Source organism: Phocoena sinus, chromosome 1 (assembly GCF_008692025.1).
Source record: "Phocoena sinus isolate mPhoSin1 chromosome 1, mPhoSin1.pri, whole genome shotgun sequence".
NCBI lineage: Eukaryota > Metazoa > Chordata > Mammalia > Artiodactyla > Phocoenidae > Phocoena > Phocoena sinus.
The window spans coordinates 118,148,924-118,175,079 of record NC_045763.1 but is presented as its reverse complement, the minus strand read 5'-3'; the positions used below and the strand labels follow the sequence as shown (position 1 = coordinate 118,175,079).

General features: G+C 43.7%; 1 protein-coding gene and 1 non-coding gene across 2 annotated transcripts; both read right to left on the bottom strand.

Moving 5' to 3' along the window:
- Positions 1–2,623: 2,623 nt before the first annotated feature.
- Positions 2,624–2,754, bottom strand: LOC116745531. Its single transcript, XR_004347452.1, has one exon. It is a non-coding gene; the product is annotated as a small nucleolar RNA SNORA18 (small nucleolar RNA).
- A 14,866-nt stretch (positions 2,755–17,620) lies between these two features.
- LOC116764425 (intelectin-1-like) lies at positions 17,621–19,060 on the bottom strand. Its single transcript, XM_032653080.1, is given in 5 exon segments — positions 17,621–17,803; positions 18,207–18,365; positions 18,697–18,921; positions 18,923–18,971; positions 19,053–19,060. Coding segments are annotated over 5 exon segments (624 nt in total).
- Positions 19,061–26,156: the final 7,096 nt, after the last annotated feature.

The following is a 26,156-nucleotide window of genomic DNA, read 5'->3' as shown; positions in this document are numbered from 1 at the left end:
TGAGGAACAGGGTAATCCATGGAGATTAGTGTTTTAGACGTGAACCCACCCTGATTAGGGATAAAATGATTGGACATTAAGGATGTATTTGTTGTCCCTGTCTCAACAGGATCTGCAGATCAAGGCCAGGGGAGGGGAAAGTGGGAAGTGGGGTTGGTCCATTTCTGAATGACAGGACAGTATGTTCTATGGGGGCATGGGGACAGCTTAGTAAAGGAGATAAATGAAGAAAAAGGACAACTTGCACTTGAAGAAAAAAAAATCTCGAATTCTGTAGCTCTTCCAATTTATTATCCCTTCTTTGGTACTAGCTGTAAAAATCTAATACGAAATGGAACTTTTTTTGACAGAAGTAATTTTTTTCTTTTCCTTTTGGCTGCGCTGCTCAGCTTGTGGGATCTTAGTTTCCCAACCAGAGATTGAACCCTGCCTGGGCCCATGGCAGTGAAAACCCTGAGACCTAACTACTGGACCACCAGGGAATTGCCCAGTAACTTGTTGAATAATTACTATCATCCACTAACTTCCTTACTGGGTATTACTACTATCCCCATTTCACAGATGGGGAAAAGAGGCACAGAAATGCTCAGGAACCTGCCCACGTTCACACAACCAGTACTAGGCAAGTAGTAGATCTGGGATTCAAGACAGCTGGGGAGAGACTGGATAGCATATGTCCCGCTCACAGTGACCCTGCCGGAGGAGGAGCTGGAGATAGAAGTTAACTTTCCCTGTAGAGGTAGGTATGTGGGAATTAGGAGAGAGGACATTGAAAGTAGTGATGTCCACCTGGGGTTTTTCTCTGAACTGTGACTACCCCAACAGTATCTACAGGACAGTGAGACAAGCAATTATGAAGCTCTTGGTAAAATGGAGGGCCTATGAGCGCCACCTTCTGGAGTGAAGGATAACATCGCTGCATTTTTGCCAGTGACCTAAATGAAAAACAAGGCATGCATATCATATTTGTGGATGGCAAGGAGATAGAACAACTTCATCAGCTTGCAAAATGAGAAGTCAAAAAGATCTCAGTAGGCAGGAATGATAAACTCCATTTAAGAAGGTGAAGTTCAGTGGTAATAAGTGTTAAGATTCTGCCTTTGGGCTCCCACGACCAATTCTTCATGTATAAATTTGGAAGGATGTAGAATGTCTAGAACCAGAGGGATACTCTTTGCTAATGGTACTAAACCCCTGTATCAAGTTCTGTTTTAGATGTCAAACTTTAAGATGATTATAGACAAACTAGAATATGTCCACAGAAAGTGATCTGGGTGGTGAAGGGACTTAAAACTAGAAGCCATCTAGAAGCTTAATAAAAGAATCAATGTCAAGCCCAGAGAATCAAAGTCTCAGACAAGACAAAATTAGATATTTGAAGATTACTGGGTGGATGGTCCCAAGGCAGAAAATTAGGACCAATGGATGATGTCTAAGAAGACTGGTTATAATTCAGAATGTGCCCTTCAGAGCTTCAAGGAGGAAGTGCTGTGTGGAAGAAAGAATATCAGTTTTGGAGTCAGGCAGACCTTGTTTGATTCCACCTTCTGCGATGTTGGCAAATTTTTCTCTCTGGGTCTCAGTTTTGTCATCTAAAAAATTGGTGATAATACCCACCCTATGAAATTTTTAGAATTAAATGAGACAAGATCTGTAAAGCACTTTACAGTACCTCACATTATAAAAGCTGTCCATAATTGCTTCCAAACTGGATATTCTAGGCCAGGAGTTGACAAACTTTTAATAAATGGCTAGATAATTTTTTTTTTTTTGACTTACAAAGGTTTTTTTTTTTTTTTTTTTTGGCTGCCTTGGGTCTTCGTGGCTGCACGTGGGCTTTCTCTAGTTGTGGCGAGTGGGGGCTACTCTTCGTTGCGGTGCATGGGCTTCTCATTGCAGTGCCTTCTTGTTGCAGAACATGGGCTCTAGGCACGCGGGCTTCAGGAGTTGTGGTGCACAGGCTCAGTAGTTGTGGCTTGTGGGTTCTAGAGCACAGGCTCAGTAGTTGTGGCACACGGGCTTTGTTGCTCCATGGCATTTGGGATCTTCCCGGACCAGGGCTTGAACCCGTGTTCCCTGCATTGGCAGGCAGATTCTTAACCACTGCACCACCAGGGAAGTCCCCTACTAAGGTGTTTTTATTTTTTATTTATTTTTTAAAAGGTTTTTTAAAAACGTATGTGTAACATAGACAAAGTTATTTGTCAATAAATTTTTAAGGAATTTCACATGGTCTGATTCTTTCCACTGCCAATCACCTTAGTTCCTTCAAACTCATAATCTTCACCATAAAATAGCCCTTTCAAAAAGAAGTTGTCATGTGAGTCAGCCCACAGTTCTTTTCGTTAGGCTTCTTTGATCTCCCGTGGAATATGGACACACTTCAAAATTCCCGACCTGTAATCTTTGGGATCCAATTTCCTCAAGCGATTTACTTTAGGACCATGTTTAGAGTCAGGAGATGGATCTGCCTGGTTCTGAATTTGACATCCTCTAGAAATGTATTAGGTTCAAATCATATTCACTCCTAAGCCATCACACTCTAGAATAGTACAGACCATTGGGATATGCCAATACCTAAGATTAAAAACGTTTGTTAGGTTTTTCATAGTTTACTTGGCAGCTCTGTCTTGTAGTTCTTTCCCACAGATCTAACAGGTAGTTCTATGAGTAAAGGAAACCACACCATTACTCTATGAGGCATTTCCAATGGTGTAGGTTTACAGAAAAAGCCCCGTCAGGATAGACCTCAACGGGAAGGTGTTTTTAAAAAGAAAGTTTGATAAGAAAATATATACAACCCGATTTTTATATCAGGAAAACAGTTGCTCTGGATGGGGGATGTGTAGAAGCAATTGATTCCTCTGGTGAACACAGCCGTTGGTTATAAACGCTGGAAGTCTTCTAACATGATGATACTATTTGTATTACCACCATTCTGGTATTTTCCTGTTCACACCTCCACACATTCATCTACCACAGGGCTCATAAAGGGATCAGATCTCCACAGTATTCCTCAGACATGTCTGCCACAGTTTAATTTCAATGACAACTTCTTTTCTATAAATTTTTTTCTTTTTATTGGCCACGCAGTGCGGCTTGCAGGATCTTAGTTCTACCAGGGATCGAACCCCTGCCACCTACAGTGGAAGCACAGAGCCCTAACCACTGGACCACCAGGGAATTCCCCATAAATTTTTTTTCAAATAGGGAGGGTGAGCTTGGCTCATGGTATCTGCCCAGCGGCTCAAAATTGCCTCTACAGGATAACTTTTTAGGTTTTGTGAGCCACACAGTCTCTACACAACTTTGCAGTTGTAGCAAGGAAGCATCCATAGACAATGAATGAGTGTGGCTGTGTTCAACTAAAACTTCATTTGTCGACACTGAAATGTGAATTTCACGATTTTCACATGTTGTGACACGAGTAACAGATCTTTTTCAATTGTTTGAAAATGTAAAAGCCATTCTTAGGTCCCCGGCTGCACAAAAACAGGTGATGGGCTGGCAATTGGGGTGTGTGTGTGTGTGTATATATGTTTATATATAAGAATATTTTAATTCGTGTCTTTAGAAACTGTAAAGACTATACACCATTTGGAAATGAGTCTGTACCAAACAATGGCCAGAGAAGAATCATCCACTCTATGCCTTCTCTTTTGTCTGGTTACTCAGAAATACGTTATCAGTTATAACCGTTGTTGCTTGTCACCTCACATTATTTTTATCCATGTATTCACCACAGTCTACTTTCCCTTCCACATAAATTTGAGATCACTTTTTCACGTACTGATAGGGCCGTTGGTATTTTATTCATAGTTGAAGTTAAAGCAACTAATCCCCTTAAAAAAAAATTATTTATTTATGGCCGTGTTGGGTCTTCGTTGCTGCGTGGGCTTTGTCTAGTTGCAGCGAGCTGGGGCTACTCTTTGTCGCAGTGTGCGGGCTTCTCACTGCGGTGGCTTCTCTTGTTGCAGAGCATGGTGCGCGGGCTTCAGTAGTTGTGGCACACGGGCTCTAGAGCGCAGGCTCAGTAGTTGTGGCGCACAGGCTTAGTTGCTCCGCGACATCTTCCCGGACCAGGGCTCGAACCCGTCTCCCCTGCATTGGCAGGCGGATTCTTAACCACTGCGCCACCAGGGAAGTCCCTGCTCACTTGGTTTTGAATGCAGACTTTAAGATTTCTTTGGCCCGGGTCTGTAACGTCCCTGGGGAGAAAGAAACTCAGACAACAGAGTGAGTGGGAGCAGCTGGATAAGAATAAGAGCTAAATCATTGGAGCATGCAGGAGAGAAAGGAGTGAATGGAAAACCAATACGTCAGTGAGAAGTGATGTGGGAGGAGGGTGTTTTAACTAGCAGGGAGACTCATCCCCACTATTTTAGAACAACACTTAAATCCAGTTTCTGTTTCTAGTTGGTTCTTAAACTATGTGGAAATAATACTACAGTCATTTTCAGTAATAAATTATTATTTATAGCTCCTTGTTTGATGTCACCAACTTCCTTGAGGGCAGGGAGCTTGTCAGGGTACGTGCCCAGTGTCTGGCACATCATGCCAATCGATAAATGGTGAATGAATGAGTATCGTGTCCCCAGATCTAAATGAGTCAAGATAACTGAGGAGCTGCTATGTTGGCTGTCACCAGCATTATTATTATTATTTTTTTTTTTTGTGCTACGCGGGCCTCTCACTGTTGTGGCCTCCCATGTTGCGGAGCACAGGCTCCGGACGCGCAGGCTCAGCGGCCATGGCTCACGGGCCCAGCCGCTCCGTGGCATGTGGGATCTTCCCGGACCGGGGCACAAACCTGTGTCCCCTGAATCGGCAGGCGGACTCTCAACCACTGCGCCACCAGGGAAGCCCTGTCACCAGCATTATTACCTCTTTTTTTTGTGTGTGGAATCCAAATGAAAATAAGCTGAATGGAGCTGGGGGACAGAAGACCCTGGGCCCTGAATTTTTAAACATGCATTTTGTTCTTGGTGTATAGGCAGTGGAGACAGTGGAACAGGGTACTGGGCCAAGAAGCGAACGAAGTGGCCTCATTCCCTCCCTCTGGTGTGCTGAGTCCTTCCAAGTGGGCTGGGCTCCTGGATTTTCAGAACTGCTCTTCCTACCCCTGAGACCAGCTCACGGTTTAAGGTGTTGAGGTGGCCAATAAGGAACACATCGAAACCTTCCTCGGGGAGACATCAACCCATATAGGAAAGGCTGAGTGCTGAGAATGAGGTCCCTTTATCCTGCTGTGGAAGGAGCCTGGCAAGAGCAGTGTGGCCAGAGGGATAAAGGAGGAGCAAGGACAACTAAAGCCTCGGCCCCCTCTCTCTCACCCTTTTCCACCAATGTTTTGGCAACATTCCTAAAAGGCTTGTGACTTCCAATTCTGTTTGCACTCAGAACACCTGAAGTCTATGCTGAAGGGGAAGAAAAACATATCTTTTTCCCACTACCCTCCTAGGTTCTCCAGTTGGGGCCCCGTCATTAGACTGACAAGACAGATTAACAAGAGACAAAGAAACAGACTTTATTAACGTGTGTCATGCATACACAGGGAGAACTCAGATGAGTGACTCAAAGGAGTCGTTAGAACTTGGGCATATACAGCATCATAACAAAAGAATAATACATTTTTAAAGAAGTGACGAGACAAAAGGAAAAGGACTTTCTAGGCTGGCAAATTGTAGGAAAGTAAGTATATGGGAAAAACTAATGCGAGATAAGTGTTAGGTTTGTTATGTGGATTTCTTCTGGTGCCATCTCTGGGCTAAAGGTCTAGAGTTGTCTCTGGTGATTAACTTCTGTCCTTCCTGGTAGAGAAGAAGGTAGGTGGGCACCTTTACAAATTTCTGTTCTGCTTTTAGGCAACTAGGGGAAGGGCAGAGGGCTTTTCTTGTATCCACTTCTCATTCCCTTCAGCTCGAAATGATCAATATACCAAAGTGGCATATTTTGGGGTGGCATTTTCTGCTACCCTTCAATGTCTATATTTGGAGAGGAGTACTCCACAAAACACAGGTCGAAATCCTTAAAGATGTCCAGGCTGAAAAGAGATGTCATTGTTGGGTAAAACCATCACAGATTAAAAAAGATGTGAGAGGGCTTCCCTGGTGGCGCAGTGGTTGAGAGTCCGCCTGCCAATGCAGGGGACGCGGGTTCGTGCCCCGGTCCGGGAAGATCCCACATGCTGCGGAGCGGCTGGGCCCGTGAGCCATGGCCGCTGGGCCTGCGCGTCCGGAGCCTGTGCTCCGCGGCGGGAGAGGCCGCAGCATTGAGAGGCCCGCGTAACGCAAAAAAAAAAAAAAAAAAAAAAAAAAAAAAAAAAAAGATGTGAGAAACATGAACATTCTTTAGAGCTCTAGATAAGCAGATTTAGGTGAAAAACAGGCTTATATTTTCCCTCATGGGGCTACACATTTAGGAACCACAGAAGAGGTGAATTAGCTGAAGCTGTTCCCTAGGGCGCAGCAATCTGGTTGGAGGGCAGGAGCTGAAGCTGTGTAGTGCTTTACATAATAATAGTTGGCCTGGAATTCTCATTAGTGCCAGGCATTGTTCTATTCCTTTCAATGTACTAACTCATTTAATCCTCACACCTAAAAGAAAGGTACTGTTATCATCCCCATTTTCAGATGAGGAATTGAGGCAGGAAGAAGTTAGTGCCTTGCCCAAGGTCATATAGGGGTAAGTAGTAGAGCCAGAATGCCAACCCAGACAGACAGGCTCCAAGAGCCCAAATTCTAAAGACTCACTATTCTGCCTCTACCAAGGTTACAGAAACATAATTATCTATATGGAAAAGAGCTATTGGAAAGCTTCCCTAAACCACCCCAGCACTGTCACTCAGTACACAACTCCAGAGGCTTTTTGGAAAATTCACGGGTAAGAGATGTCATGTTAGGAGGCATTGCAGGCCAGAGGTGCCACTCTCATAGAATTCAATGTGAGTGATACCAGGAGGACACAACTTGGGGCTCTTGCCTGTGGCTCCCTGTGGTGCCTGCAGAATCCAGGGCTGGATCTGAAGTCTGTTTCAAGAAAGCATTTTTTACGGATGCAGGTCAAATTTCCTATTCACTGAAAACTTGTTTAGTCCTGAGATAGGGCCTTATAGTGTCACCTTTAGGCCTTGGGCATGTAGAAGAGAGAAGGAAAAAAAGAAAAGAAGAAATAAAAGGAAAATAGGTTGGGGGGAAAGAAGCTGGCTAGTGGGGGAAGCAGGTGCTGACAATCCTAGTCTCCAACATTAGAAAAGAGCCTAAGGTCCAGGTGGTCTAAAGTTGCCCTCCGCTATGGTCTGAAGGTTTGTGCTCCACCCAAATTCATATGCTGAAAGCCAACCCCCCAAAGGTGATGGTATTAGGACGTGGGGCCTTTAGCAGATGCTTAAGTCATGAGGGTGGAGCCTTCAAGAATGGGATTCGTGCTCTTATAAAACAGGCTCCACAGCGCTCCCTGGCCCCTTGCACCATGCAGGATACAAGGAAAGTCTGCAATGAGGAAGAGTCCTCGTTCAACCACACTGGCACCCTGATCTTGTAACAGGCAAGAGCAAAATCTGACTCCATGTTGGATATGTTTCTTTGACTTTAACATTTGCTTTTCGTTACTTTTGTTATTTATAATCATACATAATGGCCTGCCTCAGGGAACCCTACCTACCTGTGAATGGCTGCAGAAAAGAAACTAACACATCCCCTCCCATATGCTGGCCAAGCCAGGCAAAACTAACGGCCTTTTTACTTTACTTCCTCACCTCCTCTCCCTCTCTGCTCTATAAAAGAAACTGACATTCAGACCCCGATAAGATGGTTCTCTGGGGACACTAGTCTGCCATCTTCTCAGTCTGTGGCTTTCCTAATAAAGTCACTATTCCTTGCCTCAACACCTCGTCTCCTGATTTACTGGTCTGTCGTGAGGTGGGCAGAGTGAGCTTGGACTCAGTGACAATCTCAGACTTCCAGCCTTTAGAACTATGAGGAATAAATGACTGTTGTTCATAAGCTACCCAGTCTATGATATTTTGTTATAGCAGCCTAAATGGACCAAGGCACCCTCTAATATTTTAAAGAGTCTAATGGACAAAAGGACTAAACTACAGGTGTACTTGTGAAATGAGGTTGGTAAGAGGGTGAAGCCCAATGTCTGGCATGACAAAGGCCAATCCCTTACCTTTCCCCTGTCTGGAACTTGGTGATAAAGGTACTACTCTCTCTCTTAAATTGAAAGCTGACTCTCCCAAAATACCACAAAATAATCTGTTGGTAAGGCAAAACCGAGTTTCTTGCTTATTGGAGTAACAGAGAGAACGCCATTGATAAAGTCTTAGTAGAGTCTCAGAATGGGGGTGCAAAGGCAGGGTATTGATGGGAATTCTGGAGTCTGGTTTACAGGAGGTATTTCACTGTGGGGGGAGGCAGGGGTTGCTGAATTGAGATTAGGCATACTCCGGCAAAATAATTTGGGATTGGTGAGAAATATTTGCTAGGGAAGGGTTTCCTAGCTACTCTTGTTTGATAAGTAATTTTACGCTAAGGACACTTTGTCGGGATGTCTAGTTCCTGGGCAAGAGTTTCCTGGGTTAGTAAGGTCTTGTTAATGCAGACCTTCACATAGTGAAGTCAGGTTAATGTAAACAGCAAACTGTGGGTGTGGATTATTTTAGTGGTCATTTAACTCACAAAGTTTGGCATATGGCACATGCTGTAGCCGATAGGAAAGGGGTTAAAATACAAGTTTTTTTCATTAGGGAAGAAGGGGCAGGAGATTTAAGAGGTAAGCAAATGTGCAAAGGCACAAATATCCCTGAAGTAAAGGTACAGTACTTTTCCTGCAACTAGATATGTAACCACCAGGTGGAGCTAGACCCTTATGGCAAGGCTATTCTTCCAAACGTGATGCTATGTTACAAGCATGATTTCCTGGACATAGAGTTAAGTATGAGGAATTAAAAATAGTTAACTTGGGTTTCCCTGGTGGCGCAGTGGTTGAGAGTCCACTTGCGGGTGCAGGGGACGTGGGTTCGTGCCTCTGTCCGCGAAGGTTACACATGCCACGTCGTGCGGCTAGGCTCATGAGCCATGGCCGCTGACCCTGCGCGTCCGGAGCCTCTGCTTCACAACGGGAGAGGCCACAACAGTGAGCTAGACCCGCGTACCACAAAAAAAAAAAAAAAAAAAAAAAAAAAAGAATGAAATAAAGATAGTTAACTTCACTTATCAGATTGGCAAAATTTATTATTAATTAATTAATTAATTTATTATTGGCTGCGTTGGGTCTTCGTTGCGGTGCGTGGGCTTCTCACTGTGGTGGCTTCTCTTGTTGTGGAGCACGGGCTCTAGGTGCACGGGCTTGAGTAATTGTGGCACGCGGGCCTTAAAGTACAGTCTCAGTAGTTGTGGCACACAGGCTTAGCTGCTCTGCACCATGTGGGATCTTCCCGGGCTAGGGCTTGAACTGGTGTCCCATGCACTGGCAGGCGGATTTTTAACCACTGCTTCAGCAGGGAAGCCCCGGAAAAATTTAAAAAGCTTGGGGGAGGAAAGAATACTTTACCTCTACCCTTCCAAGTTCTTGGTTGAGGAACCCCCCTCCCTCCAACATTAAAAAGATTAACGGGAGAAAAAACAGAAGTTTAATAGCATATATACCTCCAGTACACATGGGGGAGTTCCAGGAAAACTCACCAAAATGGCTGAAGCTCTCACCTTAAATACTATCTCTAGCTAAAGATACAAATTGGGGGTGTTGGGGACGCAGAGCTAGTTATGGGAGGTTTTCAGGCAAAACACAGTAAAAAGAGTAAGGTTTGTTATGCAGATTTAAGTCTGTGCTATCTCCATTGATAAGAGGTTTCTAGAGACTTGGTCATGCTCCTCTTCCTGGTACAGAAAGGGAGACACTCTTACAGATGGAGATTTCCCTTCAACATGCAAATTTCTCTTACAAAGGGTAACTTCTACTTGGTTTTCAGAGTTTTCCTGTGTCTGCTGTTTTTAAAAAGTAAGCAACTCAAGATAATCCTTATGTCAATGTAGGGGAGCAGAATTTGCCACTTTAAAATATGTCTCATTGGCATATTTATTGTTTGGAGCTGGTTATTTTCTGAGGAACAGCAGACATGGGAAGGGCTCTGAAAACCAAGTAGGAGTTGCCCTTTTGTAAGAAACATTTACATTTGTGAGGGAAATCTCCATTTGTAAGGGTGTATCCTCTCTGTACTAGGAACAGGAAGAGGATCAAATCTCTGGAAACTCTTAGCAATGGAGAAGGCAATGACTTAAATCTGCATCACAATCACCCTTGTTTACTGTGCTGTTCCCGGTAACGTCCCATAACTGACAGCCCCCGTCCTAAACGTTCTCTTTTGACTTTAGCTGAGGATGGTATTTAAGGTGAGGGCTTTGGCCATTTTGGTGAGTTACTCAGTTTTCCTGTGTCTCTGCCCTGTATACATGTTATTAATTAAATTTGTTTGATTTTCTCCTGTTAATCTGTCTCATGTCAATTTATTTCTTAGACCAGCCAGAAAAACCTAGTTGGGTAGAGGAAAACTTCTTCCTCCTCAATACCAAAAAGGCATATTTTGGGGTGGCATTTTCTTCTCCCCTTCACTTGATAATACACTTGATCATCAAGGCTGTGGGGGAAACAGACACTCGTATGTTGTTGGTGTGAATACAAAGGGGAGGCGGGACTTCCCTGGTGGTCCAGTGGTTAAGAATCCACCTTCCAATGCGGGGGACACAGTTTGATCCCTAATCGGGGAACTAAGATCCCACATGCCTCAGGGCACCCACGCACTGCAACTACTGAGCTGACGCGCCAAATAAATAAATAAATATTTAAAAACACACAGACACACAGACACACACACACACACACACACAAACCAAAAGGTAGGGCAATTTGTCAATATTGTAACAAAAGTACATATACATTTAAAATTTGATCTGGCCATCATGTTACCAAACCAAACTCAGGTCCACTCACCTGCCATGCAGCAAAGCCAATCTACTGATATCAGGTTGTGGTGGAGAAAAGTACAGCATTTATTGCAGGGCACCAAGCAAGGAGAATGGGCAGCCCGTGGTCAAAAGACCCGAACTCCCGATGTCTTTCAGGAAAGGGTTTTTAAAGGCAACATTTGGGGTGAGGATTGCAGCTCATGGAATTTCTTCTGACTGGTTGGTGGTGAGGTAACAGGGTGATGTTTCAGGAATCTTTTTTTTTTTTTTTTCCCACTCTATGTGGCTTGCAGGATCCTAGTTCCCTGACCAGGGAATCGAACCTGTGTCCCCTGCAGTGGAAGCGCAGAGTCCTAACTCCTGGCCTGCCAGGGAATTCCTGATGTTTCAGGAATCTTAATCACCAACCTTCTGGTTCCAACCAGTCTGGGGTCTATGTGCTTGTAGTCAGCATGTAGTCACCATCCTATACCTGGGGGCGGGGGCGGGGGGGGGGGCGTCCTAGTTTCTGCAGAACAACTCAAAGATATGCATCAGATTGTTATCTACTCCCTTGAGGAGGAAATAGAACACTGTTCTGTGGCTGAAATATTGTTAAGCAATCATTACTTTTCTTGCTTGACTGCTTTTCCTTTTTTCTGCATCCCCTCACAGAAGTCTAATTGCTCTTTGTGCATTATTTTTTCTTCTTTCTCCCTGGAATACAGATATGATGATTGGAGAGACAGTAACCATTCTGTGTTCATGAGGCTGAAAAAAATATATATACAAAGGATGGTGAAGCAGGAACATCAAAGAAGTCAAGTACCCTCTTTAGACCGTTGTGTCTCACATCAGTCCTCCATTGCCTACCCCTGGAAATTTTGTTTTGTGATAAATAACCCCCTGAACTATTTAAGCTGCTATAAGTTTTTCTATTATTTGTAGCCAAATATAATCCTTGACTAGGGGTTCAAGAAATGGACTCTTTTAGGACAGATTAGTGGTTGCCAGAGGGGAGGGGGCTTGGGGGAGCAAAGTAGGTGAAGAAGATTAAGTACAAATTTCCAGTTATAAAAAAAGAAAGGGCTTCCCTGGTGGCGCAGTGGTTGAGAGTCCACCTGCTGATGCAGGGGACATGGGTTTGTGCCCTGGTCCAGGAAGATCCCACATGCTGCGGAGCGGCTGGGCCCGTGAGCCATGACCACTGAGCCTGCGCGTCCGGAACCTGTGCTTCGCAAAGGGAGAGGCCACAACATTGAGAGGCCTGTGCACCGCAAAAAAAAAAAAAAAAAAAAAAAAAAAAGCAAGACATGGGGTTGTAATGTATCACATGGGTTATATAGTCAATAATATTGTATTAACTTTGTAAGGTAACAGATGGTAATTAGACTTATTGTGGTGACCGTTTTGCAATGTACATAAATGCTGAATCAATATGTTGTACCCCTAAAAGTAATATAATATTGTATGTCAATTACACCTCAATAAAAGAAAAAGAAAGAAATGGACCCCTTAAATCTCTACTGGTAGGAATAAAAATTGACACAAAGTTATCAGACAGACAATATAGATAACTTCAAAAATGTTTATAGATGTCTTTAGTCTAAATCTTGGCTCCCTAAATTCACCTGGTCCTTGGAAAGTTATCCATATATCTGAGGTCAGTTTCTTTAACTGAATACAGATCATACAGATAATAATAAAATACAGATAATAATGGTAAAGTCCTCACATACTGTTTTTTAAAAATTAAATGGAATAACATTACACCCCTTATAAGAGTGCCCAGCTTATGCTAACTGCTTGATACATACTAGCTATTATTATATTTTATTCTTGAGAGTTTTGAAAAGTCTACTTCAATTCAATTTCACTCACTCATTAAAAAGACATGTTTGGGCCTTTTTGCTGCTGAAGAATCATTGTGCCATGCATTGTGGCAAACTCTGAAACAGATGTAAAGAAAACAAAGACATGTTCATTGAGTTGTAGAGTGCAGTGGGAAAGAGGGCAAAGTCAGGGGAATGGCAGGGAGAGACATCCATGTAAGCAAATAATTCAAACACTATGAGTACACTTTTTTAAAACATAATTTAAGAGACTAATGCATTAAAAACATTATTAGTTTATGTTTTTGGACACACAATGTTAGATGTAATTTTGTGACAACAACTGAGGGGTGGAAAGCTATACAGGAACAGAGTTTTTATATGATAGTGAAGTTAAGCTGGTATAAATTCAAATATGATGTTATAACTTCAATATGTTACATGTAACCTCCATGTTAGGCACAAATAAAATAGCCATAGGATATACACAAAAGGAAATGAGAAAAGAACTTGAATGTTTCACTACAAAAAAATTTACAAACTAAACTCAAAAGAAGACAGTAGGGCTTCCCTGGTGGGGCACTGGTTGAGAATCTGCCTGTCAATGCAGGGGACACGGGTTCGAGGCCTGGTCCAGGAAGATCTCACATGCCTCGGAGCAACTAAGCCTGTGTGCCACAACTACTGAGGCTGCGCTCTAGAGTCTGCAAGACACAACTGCTGAGCCCACGTGCCTAGAGCCCTTGCTCCACGAGAGAGGCCACGGCAATGAGAAGCCCGCGCGCTGCAGTGAGGAGTGGCCCCCACTCGCCGCAACTAGGGAGAGTCCCTGTGCAGCAGCAAAGACCCAACGCAACCAAAAATAAAAATAAATAAAAAATTAAAAAAAAAATAAAGAAGACAGTAATGCAGGAGAAGAGAAATGAAAATCTATAAGGCATATAGAAAACAAAGCAAAATGACAGAAGTAAGTCCCTCCTTATCAGTAATTACTTGAAATGTTAAATGGATTAAATTCTCCAATGAAAAGATAGAGCTTGGCAGAATGGATTAAAAAATCATGATCCAAGTTTATACTGTCTCCAGGAAACTCACTTTAGATCTGAAGATGCAAATGTGTTGAAAGTAAATAAAAGTGAAAGGAGGGAAAAAGATATTCCATGCAAATATTAACAAAAAGAGGGCAGGGTCGGTACACTAACATCAGACAAAATAGACTTTAAATTTAAAAAAGTTGCAAGAGACAAAGGACGTTATATACTAATAAAGTTTCAACACAGCAAGAAGACATAGCAATTATAAACATTTATGCAATTAATAATAGACCATTAAAATATATAAAGCAAAGATGGACATGATTGAAAGGAGAGATAGTTCTACAATAGGCTTGCAGCCCCAAAGGGAAAGGGGTGGGAGGCTTAATCATTAGACCGGAACAGCCCCTGAGTTCTCCTTCCAAGGGCTGGAGGAACTTTTCCTTACTGTCTCTCTCCCTCGATGAGCTTCTTGGAATGAGGACTTCCCTGCTAAGTTGGGATCCTGTGCTTGTTTTGTTAACTCCCTGGGGATTGCTGTTGAGTCCTTTAGGAGGAAAGCCCAGTGATGCCACTGCCCACATATTTTGCTCAGTGGAGACAAGGACTTCGGTTTTCTCAGGGCCAGCCTAGGCTCAGCACAGAATCATAGACTTAGAGTTTATCATGAAGTTCATTTACTTCCATGGGAAACAATATAAAGTTACAAAATTAAAAAAAATTGCCAATTGAAGATTAAGGAGCAAAAATAGAACATCTGTTATCAGTATTAAGTTGATAATTGCATGTGGTTATATATGAGGATATCGCTATTGGACAAATGCACACTTATCTAGGGGAAAGGGTCTTCATGTATGTAACTTACCTCAACTTGTTCAGAAAAAAGTGTGTTTGTGAATGCATAAAGAGAGAGGGCATACATGATAAAGCAAATGGGGTAAAACACTAACAATAGGTGAATCTAGGTAAAAGCTATATATGAGTTTTTGTGGTATTTTTATTTTTGCAATGTTCTGTAAATTTTCAATTATTTCTAACCAAAAAGTAAATAAAAGATGACATGACAGTGTGAAACATGTCACAATCTGGGTTGGGACAAAGTCCAGTAGTAGGACAGGGGAAAAATCCATCAGCTTTGCCTGTGGGTGGGTGTGTCAGGGAAGGCTTCACAGAGAAGTTTCAGGAGAGACTTGAAGGATGCCGTCTTGACAGAGATGTGTGAGACACTGGAGCATCTGACTGAGGTGGGAGCAGGACAGGTTGCAGGGAAGAACTGTAAGGTCCCATCCATCCTGAAAGTCTGTTACAGAATGTAACACTATATGTGCTCTGACCCAGCAGGGTTCCCCCTCCTCAGCCGGTGAGTGTCACCACTGTGACCAAGAGCACTGCTCCCTGCCCCTCCAGCCAGTCACACATTCCTTCTCATTGCCAGGGTTCAAGGCCCGGGGACCTTCAAGGGAAGGACTCCCGAGGGAGGGACCTGCAGCCTGAAGTGAGCAGGGCTCAGCAGGGCCCTCGTGGTTTGCTCTCCCCATAAAGGCTCAGCACTTCACCCACCTCAGGACTCTCTGCAGAGGCAGTAGCTCTGAGTCTCCACTTGGCTGGGAATGCTCAGGTCCTGGCATCTGTGAAGAAGGAAGGAGGGAGCTCTCCGTGCTGTGAGGAAGATGTTTCTGAGTCTGAGACAAGATCCGAGTGTGTGGGGAGCCATGATGCCAGCTCAGGTCTGGTCTTGGTCTCAGAGATGGGGAGTTTCAGAGAAAGGAGCCCATGGCCCCTTAAGGATTTGTAACATTGGATAGAGGTGGGGGCTATTCCAGGAGGTTCCAGAATGCTCATAAGCCCATCACTCTCCATTTGAGGTTTCCTTACTCAGAAAGTTCAAAGAGCAATGATGGAAGGAAAAGATGGACAAGCCAATGACCTTGTGCCTCTTCTTTCCCCTTAGGGGCCGGGGGGCCAGATTCTGCCTCCTGCTGTTCCTCTCTTTGGCCAGCAGAGGGCCGAGCGCAGGTCAGTCACTCAGGAGCCGCAGTTTCTTCAGCTCACCTGAGGTGTGCAGTGGAGCAGAAGGAGTAGAGCTGGGCTGAGGTCCTGGGCCAGAGGGGAGTTATGTAGATGCAGAGAAGCCACACTTTGCAGCCGACTTGAGATGTGGCCTGGGTGCTGACTGCTGGCCTCTCTGGTCTGAAGCTAAGGCATGTCTTGGGGCCGCACTCTGTGCCTCTATGTGGCTTAGGAGGCTCAGGGAGCCGTGATAAAGACTGTGCTCTCTTCTAGCTACTCCTACTGCTATGGCCTTGGCCCGGGGATTCCCAGAGGGAGCTGGGTGGTCAGAGCTGCGTCCAGGGAATATCCTTCTTTAGTCCCCATCCTCACAATTCCATCCTCACAGTAGGTGTAGTGATAGTTTTCACTTTTAATTAATTGAGCAGATGAATGCAAGTGTTAAGCCTGTACTAGATTGTGGGTCAGCTAGTCATAGCAGAGAGGATCCTGACCTCTGGGGCCTCATAGCGCAGTGCTGAACTGGTGAAGTGGGCAGGGGCTGGGATCTGATGGCTAGGAAGGCTGCTGTCAGCTGTACCAGACTATTAATAAGAATTATCTTCACATCCCCTAGCAGCGACCCATTCTCCTGAGACATTTTGGGAGAGAAAAACCTGTGCTCCTTTCCTGTCTTTCCTGCCTAGAAGCATCAAGGAAATCAAAGAAAGTTGTGGTGAAGCAAGTGGTGAGTTATAAACCAACCCAGCATCCTCTCATCTGAGTCACTTTTAAGCTAAATGGACCCCAGTCATGGACAGCAAGAGGAGTGTGCCCATCACTCCTGTCTGCTCTGACTCCAGCTACAGCCAAGGAGATTTCCAGTGAGAATTTTGAGGCTTTTCGGTCCCACCCAGGCACAGCAGACATGATCTTCTGAACACAGAGAGAATGCAGTGTTCCTGGTGACTCTTAAGGTGGCGGCCAGAGCAGTGATGAGTCTAAGATTTTCCCCTTCTTGTAAGCTGAAGAGCTAGCCTGCCACAGTTTCATAGATGCTGGCAGAAAATATGAAACTCCTGACAGTGAGACAAAGAAATGTATTATTCACATTCATAGCAGTAGCCAGAGTACCAGCATTTTCTTGTGCTGGTTCCCTGAGTCCCATCGCCACAGGGTGACGTGAAGAGGGCCAGGAAACATTTGCAGATTTAGTCTGTTTGCCAAGCAGCTCGTAAATTGGGCTCGTCAAGCAACTACAAACCTTTTCAGAGAGTATAGTTTATTCTCCTTGGGGCTGAGTACGAGGAGGAACTCTGTGCTTAGAGAATCTGAATCTTATATAAAGGGCTGAGACCATGCCTGCCCTTTACTCTTAGTTCCAGAGGCTACATCCTGATGTAGACTTGAGATGTGGTTGGGTGCTGATTTCTGGCCTCTCCAGGCCACAAGGAAGCACAATCCATTGAGAGTTAATATCTCTGGCTTCTGAGGATGTTAGTGCTACAAAGTCTTTGAATATGTAGCATGGAACAAAGGCTGTCAGTGTCCCTGTTCAGAGAGGACCCGCAGAGAATTTCTCGCCACTTTGCAAGTTGTTCTCACCTGTGGACATTAGCCTAGTTTTTACTATTTTAAGAGCCACACAGGGTATTGGTTAAGAAGCCTGGCTTTATATCCTATAAATTGGAGAGGATAGTAATTTTAACTTCATAGTGTTCTAATGATTAAATGACACAAAACCATGTCAAGTTCCTAGAAAAGAGTTTGGCACATTGTACGTGTTCAACAAATGCTAACAGTTGTTAATTGTTGTTATTTACACTTTCCCCAAGAGTGCAGGGAAGGATTGATGACTGGGCTTTGGAAGCAGATACTCACGCTGACCAACTGGTGAGTAGTAAGACGCAGTTTTCTCAGCATCGCCAAAGTCATAGACCAGAGGAATAGCTGGGCCATTGTCGGTCTGACAGCTCCCTGATCCGTACTTCACTGGGTATTTCTGCAGGGACCCAAGATACAGGTCGTGTGAGGACAGTAGAGAAGCTGCCACATTGGGAATTTGGGGATTTAGAGCCTTCAGGTGTCAATATGCAGAAATCAGTCTAAATAATAGTGACTCCTTCCCACTCCCCCCACCCCATAGCTAGGTTCCTAACGAGCTTCAAGCCCCTTGTCCTTCTCCCTCTCTACCCCCTCTCTCCTCCTCCATAGGCCTCATCCTGTGCTCAGCTCAGATTCCTGAAAGAGGTAGCACATGAGTTCACCTGACCCACAGGTGGAAGAAACAGCCAAGCACAGGCACCTGCTAATGACACGGAACCCAGAGAAGACTTACTCTTCACCCCAGACACTTGGCTCTCTGTTCACCAAAAGAAGTGTGAACAGCCTGCAGCCCCATACACCTGGTAGAGTCCGAACAGATTGTGTCCCAGATTCGGGAAGAAGCTAGTGTTGGTGCGGTACCTCAGCAGGGAGCTGTTCCTCCAGTGCTGCAGGGGGCGCTTTTGGGGCACATGCCACATGCCCAGGTCCTGGGCCTGGATGTCATAGTAACCAGGGCTCTGCAGAGCAACACACACACTGATCCTGAACAGCCCAGGAGGTCCCACTAACCAAAGACCCACGCATGCAGTTCTCAGTTGAGCTGAGAGCTCTGGGCTCCAGGGGGCCAGGTGGCAGCAACGCTCAGACACCTGCCATCGCCAGCAGACGATAAGGCCCCACCGCCCAAAAAGACCCGGTGGGAGAAAGTCGTGATTCAAGACATGGACTTTTTTCCTTCTTCTTCTCCAGCCCTACCTCCTCATCCCCATCTCCCACCCTCCCTTCCACATGCTCTGCTCCAGCCACACTCAGCTCTCCACCCTTTCCCAGCTGGGTGGTCAGTGCCACCAACCTTGTATCACTGGTGGACGCCTCTACAGACCCAAACGTGTTGGCCCAGTTGCCGTCCCCCTCTGGGCAGTCTGCCGTGCTGCCCTGCTGACTCGACCAGCGATCACCTACCGTGCATTTCTCAGGAATGGGGTTCTCGTGCACACTGGCCACTAGGGTCCAGCCGCCATCCCCAGAGGTCATGTCACAGAAGGTCTGGTAGATGACGCCATTCTCGGTGTAAGAGGAAATACAGGCCATCTGCGGACAGAACCAGCCTAGAGAGCCCGTGTCTGTGAGTACAGGGTCCATTTCAGGCTCCAAAACCAGAAACGCCCTGGGAAGTCAGAAATGTATCCTAGAGGCTCCCGCACATATCCATTTGTTGGTGTAGGGAATCCCTGTGCTGGTGAAAGGGAAGCTGTTTCCAGTTCTTCCTTTGAATACTTGACCCTTTTCTGCCTCTTCTTTTCCAGGGGAATTTGTTGCAGGATTTGTCCAGTTCAGGGTGTTTAATAATGAGAGAGCAGCCCAATGCCCTGTGTGCTGGGATGAGAGTCACTGGCTGCAACACTGAGCACGTGACTTTATTTATTTATTGGCTGCGTTAGGTCTTCGTTGCTGCAGGCAGGGGCTTTCTCTAGTTGCGGCGAGCAGGGGCTACTCTTTGTGGCGGTGTGTGGGCTTCTCATTGCGGTGGCTTCTCTTTGTTTTGGAGCACAGGCTCTAGGTGTGCGGGCTTCAGTAGTTGTGGCATGTGGGCTCAGCAGCTGTGGCTCGCAGGCTCTAGAGCGCACGCTCAGTAGTTGTGGCGCACGGGCTTAGTTGCTTCGCGGCATGTGGGATCTTCCCGGGCCAGGGCTCAAACCCGTGTCCCCTGCATTGGCAGGCGGATTCTTAACCACTGCGCCACAGGGAAGTCCCAAGCATGTGATTTTTGAGACTACATACGGCCTGGTGTGTTTGTGTACGCACCCACCCTATGGAGTATGTTGATGTGTTTCTCCATGGCTTGCATTTTTACTTTTTTGCTGGTATTTTGTGGACATAATTTTTAAATTGTTACTATTATTTTTTAATTGAGATGTAATCGACATATAACATTATATAAGTTTCAGATGTATAACATAATGATTCTATATTTTTATATATTGTGAAATGATCACCATAATAAGTCTTGTCAGCACCCACCACCACACATAGTTACAAATTCTTTTTTCTTGTGATGAGAACTTTTTTTTTTTTTTTTTTTTTATGGTACGCGGGTCGCTCACTGTTGTGGTCTCTTCCGTTGCGGAGCATAGGCTCCGGACGCGCAGGCTCTGTGGCCATGACTCACGGGCCCAGCCGCTCCGCGGCATGTGGGATCCTCCCGGACCGGGGCACGAACCCACGTCCCCTGCATCGGCAGGCGGACTCTCAAGCACTGCGCCACCAGGGAAGCCCGATGAGAACTTTTAATATCTACTCTCTTAGTAACTTTTCAATGTACAATACAGTATTGTTAACTATAGTCACCAGTCTGTACTTTATATCCACAGGACTAATTTTATAACTGAAAGTTTGTACCTTTTGACCACTGGACATAATTTCCTGTATTGAAGTGCAATTTATCTGTATCCTCATGTATGATTAGTACTTTTATGTTGTGTTTAAAAAGTATTTCCAGGGCTTCCCTGGTGGCGCAGTGGTTGAGAATCCGCCTGATGATGCAGGGGACACGGGTTCGTGCCCTGGTCTGGGAAGATCCCACATGCCGCGGAGCGGCTGGGCCCGTGTGCCATGGCCGCTGAGCCTGTGCATCCGGAGCCTGTGCTCCGCAACGGGAAAAAAAGATGGGCATAGGACTTGAGTAGACATTTTTCTAAAGAAGATATAGAACCAGCCAACAAGCACATGAAAAGATGTCCCACACCACTAATCACTAGGGAAATGCTAATCAAAACTATGAGATACCACTTTACACCCTTAGGATGGCCTTTATAGAAAAAAATAATAAACAGAAAATAACAAGTGAGGAAGACCCAGGAATTTGCATTTCTATCAAGCTCCTAGGTGATTCTGATGCTGCTGGTCTGGGAATGACACTTTGAGAACCACTGTCCTAGAATTTCTTTTCCCTAGTTAGGGTCCTATGTCAGATTGTTAGAGCTGCTGTAGCAAAACACCACAAACTGGGTGGCTTAACCAACAGATATTTATTGTTTCATAGTTCCGGAGGCTGAAAGTCTGAGATCAAGGTGTCAGAAGGGCTGGTTCCTCCTGAAGGCTGTGAGGGAGAATCTGTCCCATGCCTCTCCCCTAGCTTTCGGTTGTTTGCCGCCAATCTTTGACGTTCCTTGACTTGTAGATGCATCACCGGAATTCTGCCTTCAACTGCACGTGATGTGTCTGTCTCTGTGTCCAAATTTTCCTTTTTCATAAGGACACCAGTCATCTTGGATTAGGGCTTACCCTAATGACATATCTTAATGTGATTTTCTCCAAAGACCCTATTTCAAATTAAGGTCCTATGCTGAGGTACTGGGGATTGGTACATCAACATCTTTTGGGGGGACACAATTCAACCCATAACAGGTCCCTTATATATTTTGGTCTCCATATGGCTGAACAATTCACTCAGCAGCACATTAAGCCTTATCATAGGCAATTCTATCCTTTCCCTTCCTGCAATCCTGTCCTGGCCTCAGCTGCTTTTTAATTGTAGGATGCCTTTGTCTTCCTTTATATGTTAGGCTTGCAACAGAGTTGGGCTTCTGGTTCCACTCTCTTGGCATTTTAGGGGAGGAATACTCCCTTCTTTGTACATTATTTCTGCTCCTTTAGCACTAAGAACAAACTACAACCCATCACAGTGGGACCATGAGACAAAACTGTATGTACAGAAACCAATAACTCTCCCCTTTATTTAAGTAACAAGTTAGAAGACATAATGGAAGAAAAGATCCCATTTATCAATACAATAACAATAAAAAATTTGGGGATAAATTTAACTAGTAATGTGTGAGATCTAGATGATGAAACTATAAACACCAAGATATTTTGAGGAGGAAAATGGCTCAGTCCTGGAATAAGTAGGGTGAAGGTGCCAACAAATCATACTGACAGATGTTACACGGAGCCAACCTGTCATGATCTCCACAGTTAAAATAACCAAGTCTTCTGAAACTGTTTCCTTTGATAACCCACTCAAGTGCATATAACAATGATAATGCCATGTGGGATTTTTAGGAATTCTTTATATGCTCTAGATAAAGCCTTTTATTAATTATGTGTGTTACAAATTCTTTTCCCATTCTGTGCCTTGCCTTTTCACTTTATGGATTTTTGATAAACAGAGGTTCTTAATTGTAATGAATTGCAATTTACTGTTCCTGTTCCTTTTGTGTCTTATTTAATAAATTTTTCCTTATTCCTAGGTCATGAAGATACCTGTGGGGTATCTTCACAGGTATCTTTACCTGTGTAATATTCTAAAAGCACTGTTGTTTTATGTTTCACATAAAAATCTACAGTTGAGCTGTAATTGACTTTTTTCTTTATTGAGAGGTAGGAGTTGCTTAATTTTCTTTTCCATTTTGATTTCAAATTGTCCCAGTACCCCTGTGATTGATTTACTGTTATTTTCCCCACTTCTTTGCACTTTCCCGATGGGTGGTTTGGTGCCCACTTGCTTTCTCCACTTATTTTCCCTCCACATCTTCATGTCCTTAGAGTGTCCTATCCACGGAAATCCAGGCTGGAAGTAAGGGAATTTCACAAAACTGGGTTCTCCTTTGGGCTGGCAGGAAGACCATTTAAAATGGGTAAGAAAAAGAGACTCCAGCAAAGGCCCAGAAATCATCTCCCCAGTTTTGGAGTCTGCAGTGTGCTGAAGGTTCTCTGAAGCTCAGAGACATCCACTCTGATGCAGGGTAGACCCTGCTGCCAAGAACATCTTAGCACAGCTCTGTTACCTCCACTCCATTGAACCACTAACTTGAAGGAATTATTGCTCCTAAGAAAGTAACTCATGGACACTGACCCCTCTCCTGGCAATGAAGAAAACAACAGAAAAGAGATTCTGGTCATTGCCATTGAAAAAATATAACCAAGGTGCAGAAAGTGTCCTAGTGATCACTTTTATTTCCCTTTCTCTTTTCTAGGCATGAAACCACAAAGGGAAAGGGATGGGAGACTTAATGATCAACCAAGAACAGCCCATGAATTTTCCTTCCAAGGGCTGGAGGAGCTTTCTCTTACTCTCTCCCTTCTTCCACCAGCTGCTTGGAATGCAGATTTTCCTGCTAAATTGGGATCCTGTGATTGTCTTGCAGACTCTCTGGGGATTGCTGCTGTGTCCTTTAGGTGGAAAACCCGTGTTGCTTCTGCCCACATACTTTGCCCAATGGAGATGAGGATTTTGGTTTTCTCAGGCTAAGCAGAGAATCACAGACTTAGAACTTGTCATAAAGTTCATTTACTTCAATGGGAAAAATATAATGTTACAAAATTTAAAATTTTGCTAATTAAAGATTAAAAAGCAAAAATTTAACATTATTATTATTTACTATAAATATATAATATTTTAAATATTTAGAGCACATATTTGTAGAGCACATTTTACTAAATATAAAAGTCAAAATCAGGGCTTCCCTGGTGGCGCAGCGGTTGAGGGTCCGCCTGCCGATGCAGGGGACACGGGTTCGTGCCCCGGTCCGGGAGGATCCCACATGCTGCGGAGTGGCTGGGCCCGTGAGCCATGGCCGCTGAGCCTGCGCGTCCGGAGCCTGTGCTCCGCAACGGGAGAGGCCACAACAGTGAGAGGCCCGTGTACCGCAAAAACAAAAACAAAAGTCAAAAACATCAATAAAAAAGGAAAAATTTCAGGCTTTGACATTTCAGGAAGCTTTGAAGACAGTAGTCTCCCAGATATTTAAAAACAAAACAAAACCAAACCTCAAGAGCAGCTTCTGTGAGAAAGATATAAAATAATCTTTGGTCCAGAAATGGGTGGACTTCAACACTTTACTTGAAGGATTTACTTGGAGCCCTACCTGCATCTCCAACAGAACCCACACTAAGCCTGCAAAGCTCTTGTTTCTAAGGAACAGTAAGTGAAGCAAATACAGTATGAGTTCTATGACAATTCAGGCAGCGCATAAAAAAAACCAAATGTAATTTCCATTCGTGCAAGATATCAAGGTCTCCGCTTCATCTCAAACAGCTGATGCCAGGGGCAGAATCTGGTTTACCTTGATGCAAGAGGCCACTGATACAAGACAAAGTGTGTTTTCTAAATGACTTCACAGTAAGAAAAAAAAAAATCCAGGATTTTCAAGGTGGGGAAAAGTTATAAGAGACTCCCTCCACATTGACTAAATATCTGAGGTAAGAGCAATCAGAACTAATCGCTATCCCTTCTCCCAATGTCAGGGAGCTGTAGAAAAGGCCGCTTTGCTGCTCAACAGAGAAGGAAAGAGAAAAAAAAAAAAAAAAATATATATATGAGAAGATTAGTCTCAACATAGATTTACACTCCATTCATTGGATCAAAACAAATTATAAAACCATCATATTATTTCCACAATATGCTCAAAAGTATGTACAGGCAACCAGAAACTACAAGTCTACATAGAAAGTTTGAAGAAAAATAAATGAATTGCTAGAAAAGTAAGATATAGTTTTTAAGATTCAATTAACATCTATTATTAATATCATTTTACATGAAAGGTATTTTAATAACAACAAAATAGAAAGGACATAATCACAGAGTAAATATAGTTCTTTACCTTGAATACATCTAATTGCATGGAAAATCCACATTTTTGTTCTTATATATTTTATGATGTATGCCAACCCCTGGAAACTGTCATGACCTGCCACAATCTTTAGAGGGCAATTTGTGAATCTCTGACTTAGTAAAAACTCCTCTCATGATCAAAACTTTTGACATCATTCATACCCCAGATCAATGAGTTCTCTGAGAAAATATATTTACCTCCCTTTCTCAGTGACAGAATCAACCACTTCTTCCTATGTATTTTCATAATTCTGAGGCAAGCTTTTATTATGCAACTGATAACATTGCATTCAAATATTTATTTGCCTCTCTTAGCAATTATTAAGAGAGATGGTGATTTCCCATGTTTGCTAAGCTAATATTTTCTATTTTGAGAACATCAAGGAAATGAATTACTCAAAGGGTTCGGATGAATTAAAGCAAGAAATGAGTTCTCAGATGTCTAGCGTTACAAAGTTTTAAAAAAACAACAAAAAAAAATTGCAGGAATAGACTATAACCAGGCCTAAAACCGGTGTCTGCCACCAGGATGTTGTGACTACAAAACAAGCTTTCAGTACTCCTGTACACTGTGATATCCTGTAAGATTGAAATGTTAGTGTACTTACTGGGGTAAAACCAGGATGGGTTTTTAAGCAAGGAATGGATATAGTGACATTTTTTTAGAGGAATGTAGTTTTATTCAATTTGAAATTTTAATGCAAAGTGTTTCTCAAGATATATATTAAGATACACATTCAGATTTCATATTTTTGAAAAACACTAACATATTTTATTATACCCCAAATACTGGGATTTTGGAACTTAAGAGCTCTGTATTTCAGAATGTCAGCGTATGCCAAACCTGTACTGCAATCACAAACTCCCCACCAGGCCCAGGTTTTCAGGCTGCTTGAGGTCTTACCCAGCAGTTACACACTTTTCTGGTAGAGGTCACTGAATACACATTTGTCCTCATATTCTCAATAGTCCTTTGTTAGAAACAGTATTCAGCAGAGAATAAACCCATATGTTGATGATCAAAGAATGAACATCTGGAAGATTACTAAATCCGAATGTAATTAAAAATGTATTGTTTTACTCGCCCAAATTTTACTAAGCAAACTTTAGAAGTTTTATATATCATGTAGAAACAATATTGCTCAGCTCCCTCAGCTGCTAGGTTGGGTCTGTGTCACTAGTTACCATATTGCACATGAGATACCACATAGCAAATACATGCTCTTGACTGAGGTGGATGGTGACAAAGATTTTGGGAGTGATATTTTTGTGTACATATAGTGCCTGCATATGTGTCTGTGTGTCTGTGTGTGTCCTGATTGAAGACGATTTATCAAGGAAAATTTTCCATACTGTTTGCCTGTTGAAGACCCAGAATCAGTTATTCCTTTTGCTCCTGCTTGCAAAACAGACCACCTTTTCTCCCTGAGGTCCTGTCCTTTGTAATATAGAACCAAGGCAGCTGACATGCAGTGCTCACATTGTTTCCCAGAGGTCTTCCCTTAAAGCTCCAGTGCAGTTGGTACATCACATACCTCCTGAGATACCACAGGCAACACATGTAACATTTTCCCTACAACAGAACACAGAACTCCATCCTTTAACCTCCAAGATTAGTTTCTTCATCAGCTATAAGCATGCCACCAAGCCAGGGCTACATATTTGAGTTATTTCCTGAGGCTGGGAAAAGGGCAAT